This window comes from Aythya ferina (genome assembly GCF_964211825.1).
Source record: "Aythya ferina genome assembly, chromosome: 1".
NCBI lineage: Eukaryota > Metazoa > Chordata > Aves > Anseriformes > Anatidae > Aythya > Aythya ferina.
This window is the reverse complement of record NC_140296.1, coordinates 120,389,632-120,395,631: the sequence shown is the minus strand read 5'-3', so window position 1 is coordinate 120,395,631 and position 6,000 is coordinate 120,389,632. Positions and strand designations below refer to the sequence as shown.

General features: G+C 47.7%; 1 protein-coding gene across 1 annotated transcript in view; it reads right to left on the bottom strand.

Annotated features, from left to right (window-relative positions):
- Positions 1–1,509: 1,509 nt before the first annotated feature.
- The window catches only part of GAP43 (growth associated protein 43), a 53,469-nt gene continuing 48,978 nt past the window's right edge, over positions 1,510–6,000 (bottom strand). Inside the window, exon 3 of the mRNA XM_084512030.1 lies at positions 1,510–2,306. Within this exon, the coding sequence (XP_084368156.1) occupies positions 2,218–2,306 (89 nt within the window). The 3' untranslated portion in view covers positions 1,510–2,217. The remainder of the gene's footprint in view (positions 2,307–6,000) is intronic.

The following is a 6,000-nucleotide window of genomic DNA, read 5'->3' as shown; positions in this document are numbered from 1 at the left end:
TCTGTCTAATCTACTTTAGCTAGCTACGTTTCACTATCTCTATCAATCACCTATTGCTCCATATTACCTAATTTCTTCCTGTCTCTCTCTCATCTTTTTCACTCTAACCTTTCTTACTCTAGCTATACTCCCCTCTCTCTCCCTATCATCCATCTATCCGCTCTAAAATCTTTTTCTCCCTCCTCTCTCTAATCCCTGTTTTTTAAAATCTCTGTCCAATCTCTCTCCCACTCTCTCTTTCCCTCTCTTTTTTAATCCTCCCACTCTCTCTCTCTCTCTTATTTCCACACAAGGCCAGGAAGCGCGTGGAAAAGAGCCCTGGCGCATTTTGATGGCACTTCCAGTGAGCGGTCTACGTTCAAAGCGATCCTCTCTGAGGAGACACCGTTCATCTTTTCTCCCTATTTCCAACAAAGAGATGGAGGAGAAGAAAGGAGTCGGGCAGGGAGGGCCAGCCAGCCCTCTGAAGGCTGCAGGGCTGCTGCTCCAAAAGGCCAGAAAGGGACTCTTGGTCTGTCAGCAGACACATTTTTTGGTGTTATCATTTGGAGGCCAATTTAATCCTGGTCCTGCCAACTGTATTATATGGGAATACTGTGGGGTACGCTGGCTGTCGTTGCCAATGCAGCCAGGGAACCTTGCAATAGCTGTGGCAAAACATGTGGAAAAACTTGGGCCTCAACCGAGCTTTTAGGAAAAGGCTTTAAAAAGACTTTAAGGGAAAAACCCCTCAATATATATAAAATGTTTGCTCTCACCAAGAGAGCCTGGGCCCAGCAGGTGCTGGGTGGGCACTGGGGACAATTTTGTACCCCGTGGGCTGTGGCCGTGCAGGTTCACGAGGTGGTGCAATGCCGCCGTGACAGGCCTCGGCTGCACTTCCAGATGGCTGCAGGGGAAGGCCATAAAGCCCAGGCCCACACCAGATCTGGGTGAATAAACCCAGGTTTTGCTAGGCAGCAGGACGGAGAGATTTCTCCAAGCGCTGTCCGCTGGCTCTTACGCCACCAGACCATGCCCTGGCTGCACACCTATTAATGCACTGGCCCGATTCCTGTTGCCAAACAGAACATTTTTGGGGGACCACGCCACGTTGCTCAACAACTTCTCCAACTCCAGAGAGGGGTGAGGACCAGTGGGGGCCCTCTTGGCCCTTGGTGTGTCCCCTGGCACCTTGGGGCCTCAGCGTGGACCAAAGCTGGTGCCTCAGCTGGGACCCGTGGGGCTGCTCCGAGGTCGCCACGCTCCTAGGGGCCTCCTAGAGGGGCACCGATTTTGTTCTTTCCCACTTTGCTACTTTTGTTATTTATGTTAATGCCTCATTCAGTGCTGATGCCTCACTCAGAATCCAAGCCCTAAAAATCCCCTTGGTGATGCCAGGGAGAGCGGCCGGTCACTGACCGGTGGCTGAGGAGCAGAGCGGGGCCACGCAACAGGAGGCCCACCAAGACCGGTCTGTGTACGCAGGCCAGAGGGTGTACGGCAGCATAGAAATGCGACACGGCGGTGTTAATGATCATTATTCTCATTTATTATAATTATTGTTCAGTTTGAAAAAGGAGCCTGGAGCCAAGCATTACGCTAATTGGCACATATTATTTTTTGTTCTAGTTCTGAAAACAAACTGGGGTTTGGTATTATTTTTCGTTCATTTGTTTGTTTTTTCTTTTTCTTTCGTTCATTCCATCACATTGAAAAAGGAAGAAAAGGATTATTATTATTTCTTTTTTTTTTTTCCTGTTTTGCTTTTGTTTTAACTCACTCGGTAAGTCTGGACTCCTCAGATGAACGGAACATTGCACACACACACACTTGGAGAAGAGAGAGAGGAGAGAGAGAGAGAGAGAGAGCGCTCGTGGTGGGCAGACAGACACACGCACGCGCCAGGTCAAAGAACTCTGATACAGTGCAAGAATTTTCCCAAAATGATTGGATCATCATTACCAAAAAACTCGCCATAACAACACCAAGAAACAAAGAAATGTTTAAGCCACACTGTTTGACTGGGATTTTTCCTGCTTTTTTTTTTTTTTTCTTTTTTTTTTTTTCTTTAAATGTTTGCCACACAGAGAGAAAAAGGGTTTAAGTGGGAATGGGAGAGGGACGGACAGGCTCACAGACGTGAGCAGGAAAGGGGGAGATCGAGATTGGGGTGGGAAGGAAGGATAGAGGATAGGGGGAGGGAGGGAGGGGCAACGGGGAGTCATTTCTTAATGTTCAGGCATTTTCTTGGTCCGCCTTGCTCTCTTCTTCTTTCACCTCTTCCTGCTGGGCACTTTCAGTAGGTTTGGTTTCTTCTACAGCATCTAGTAGGGAAAGAGACGGTCCAGGGTTAGTCAGCCATGATCTACAGCATCCTGCTCATGCACACAGCCATTGCATGACGAACTGCATGGCTTCAGGCTTCTCTCTTCCCGAAGTGACCAGGTCTCACGGTTCCTGACATTTCCATGGCACGGGAAGAACGTGCCAGGGCTCAGCCCAGCAGACGAGCACACACAAAATGCCTCCAGCCCCACCAGAGACCATGTGCAACTGGAAAGCAACCATCATTCATTTCATCACACGTACTGATGAAGCCCTTGGCTTTTGTGCTAAAATCAGCTAGATCGGATACCTGTATCACCTTTTTATTGAACCCACCAGCTGTGCCAACCACCCTGTAATTGTTGCCCCCTGCTTTCTGCTACTGGCCCTCCCAGCTGAGTCTTGAAGAGGTCATGAAGAGAAAACTCTGCCTGCTCTTGAAGCTCTCAAGACCCAGAAGGAAAAAATAATAATAACCTGTAATTCAGACTTCTCTTACATCAAATAGAGGTCTAGAGAAATGTCTCTAAGCCTTCAAGAACAGGACCCAGGAGGCTGTCACTGTCTCCAGTTCTCTGTGCTCTCCTTTCAAAGGCAGAGCTGCCCCGGGGGGAAGCAATGGATGTAACTTGAGGCTGGGTCTGCCTGTCAGTCAGACACCTTGTGCCAGCATACTGTTTGCATGTTAAAATGTATGCCAGTAGCAATCCCACAACAAGGAACCAGACAGGGAATCAGTACTGGGACAGCCAGGAGGGACAAAGCAAACTGAGCACCACTCAAGCTGGATGATCTTGCTGCTGGGCTCATCCTGCCTAAGACACATTTGTTTCTGAATTATTGCTGACCAGCTCTCATCCTCCTTGGATCAGGGTACACTGGTGTGTCCCCAACCCTCTTTCAGAAGCACCGCTAAGGTCTGTGCACCGTGTGGATTGGTTTTCACAAGTGAAGGCGGTGGTTCAGCCAGTAGAATAACACACAAGAATTTAGTGCAGTGGAGTGGCTGGTCTGCTCTATATCCCTTTTTCTCCCCAGTTCTCACTGATTGCCCCTCAACCTATACATACACTGTGGAGAAGTCAAGCAAGCAGCATTACTCCAGCTTTGGGATAAAAAATGGAGAAAAGAAGCAAGTGCCAAGGGCCTGGGCGGTGCAGGATGGAGCACAAGATTGCTATGTCACATACCTCAGTGCAGGCGCTTGATACACCTCCATAGCATCACCGGGCCTCTCGTGGTCATTCATGGTGGGCTCAGGGGTCCCTCTGAACCAGCCAGTTCCTGGCTTCTGCGATGGGCTATCAGATTATGTTGTACCAGCAAACAAAATGGGCCAGGGACTGCTCTCTGGCCCTGAGGCCAGCTGGCACCACACGGCTCCTGCCCATATGGCTCCCCAGAACAAGGGTGGATGTGTCTGGGAGCTGTCTGGGGCAAAGCTAATTGGCATGTTCAAAACCCACACCACGGCCCATGCTGTCAGCTTAACAATATTCATGTTCATATGCCAATGTTTAGTTTGTGAGGATTAGCATCCTCACACCCATGTTTAGCATTAGTAGGATTGCGAACCTTTCCTGACTGAGACCGTTTATTCATTCTTGCCTGGTCCATTCGATGCCATCAGATGGCAGGCTTGTATTTGCTTCCAGCACTGCCAGTAGGTGCTGCAATTCTCACTTCCCTGTCCCCCTCCACTCCTCAGCCGCTCATTTACATGCCTTCCTATGCACCATTTCCATATGGCTCACCTTTCAGGTGTGTGTAACTTCCCACCCTGAATCAACTACGTTAGCTGCTCTACTTCTGGACCTCCAAATAATTTTTCTTAGTGAACTCCAGCTGCTGATTTTACAGAGAGCCTGTGGGAACATCTCCATCACCCAATACCAAGGCCTGAGCCCCTGCACCTGCAATTCCCTGTCAGCAAAAGCTGTGCACTTGCTTTCCCTTGACATTGAGCAGCAAAACAGAATTACATTCAAAGACTCCTTCTATATATAGTACAGCTACAGCCACGAACCAAAACCAAAATAAGTTATTGATTAAAATAGGTTCCAATTATAGTTGGAAGGCAATGCAAGCTAACTTGCACCAGTTTGGTTAATTTTCCTGAATTTTCCTGAATGATTTCCTGAATTTTCCTGAATGATTTCCTTAATTTTGCTGAATGATTCAATCTCTGCAGAGGGAGGGGATTCCTTTTAATCCTGCTCTTCTCCCAGGCATTAGTAGCAGGACACATGGTGAATTATGGAGCTGAGAGCATGCATGACCATCCACACCTAAATGTAGGCCAAATGACTATTGTTAGCCAGCAGCTTCGCTAGGAGGCTCTGAGAGATCCTTAGTAAGACAAAATGTCTGCTTTCCCATACAGTAATGCAAGACGAATGAAAGATCGTCAAAGGATGAGCAACACAGCTTAAGGAACACAAACCCCAGCCACTGCATTTCACTATATTTAAAACTTTCTTCATCTTCTCAGTGAAAAAATCTGATTTCCAGGGAATGCCCCCGGCACCCAGAGGCTCCTGGCTGGCAGAGGAGCCTCGCTGCTCCTGCTGCTCTTCTCTGGGGAGCAGCTGGTGGTAGGCAGAGACTGCACTGACTTCTGCCAGGGCTGAAATAGCCTGGACTGACTCTGAGGTCAAGGAGCACCAGAAAAGCTACAAAGTCAATTTGACACATATTTAAGTCTTGGGAGGGATCAGACAACCCAAACACTGGACACATGGCAAAGTCAAGCCAATTTCCACCTTTGTGGATGGCCCAAAATATAAACAAGAAGTCTATCTTTCTGATGAGAACTATCAAGCAAAATTCAGCTAGCCATTCTTCCGTTCTTCCTCTTTTTTTCTTTTCTTTTTTTTTTTTTTTTTTTCTTGCATGGTTTTGCAGCAGTGAGGGGAAATAGCATACACACAGGTGCACCCTGCTGCCACTAAGCTTTGTCTTACCTCCTAGCAGCTTTAGCATCATTTCATTGATCTTTAGAACAAGGGGAAAGAAGCAACCTGGTGTTATTATTCTGTAATGAACTTCAGACAGAGGTAACATCACAAAGGATAAACAACCCAGCATAAAAAATGAAGTTCAAGCTGTGGCACTGCTAAATCATAGCAGTGAAAGAAGAGGATTCTCTCTGTGCGATGGGAGCATGGCAGCGCAACCCTACTGACATCGGGGCCAGCTAATAGCAGCTTCTGATTCACAAGAAGAGGTGAGACAGTTTGTCTGACTCACCCTTCGCCACTTTGTTTGATGCAGGCTATTTCTGCAGCATGGTCTCCAGGGTTTTCTCCAGCCTAGTTTTCAGCGTCCCAGAAAAGGGCTCTTAGGTGTCTCTGGGGAGGTTATTAGGTAGCTATCCTGGGGGATTTCATAGATCAGAGAGGATCTTTCTTACATTGTTTTTTTACCTGATGCTAGGCTTGATTTCCCACTTGCTTGAACTCGGGGCTGTCGCAGCTGTTGGTTTGTAGCAGACAGTTACAGTTCACAGACAAAACTACAGCCTTGGCATTGCACATTCACCTTGCACTTTGTTGGACTAGGTGTAAAAGGTGACAAGAAAGCAGGTGAGAATTCAGGGTGTTTATGCAAAGTTTTCTGTGTCCTGCTTGAGGCACAACCACATGTCATCCCAGGTAGCCAAATTTTCACCTGTCTACAGATGCCCCCTTCTGA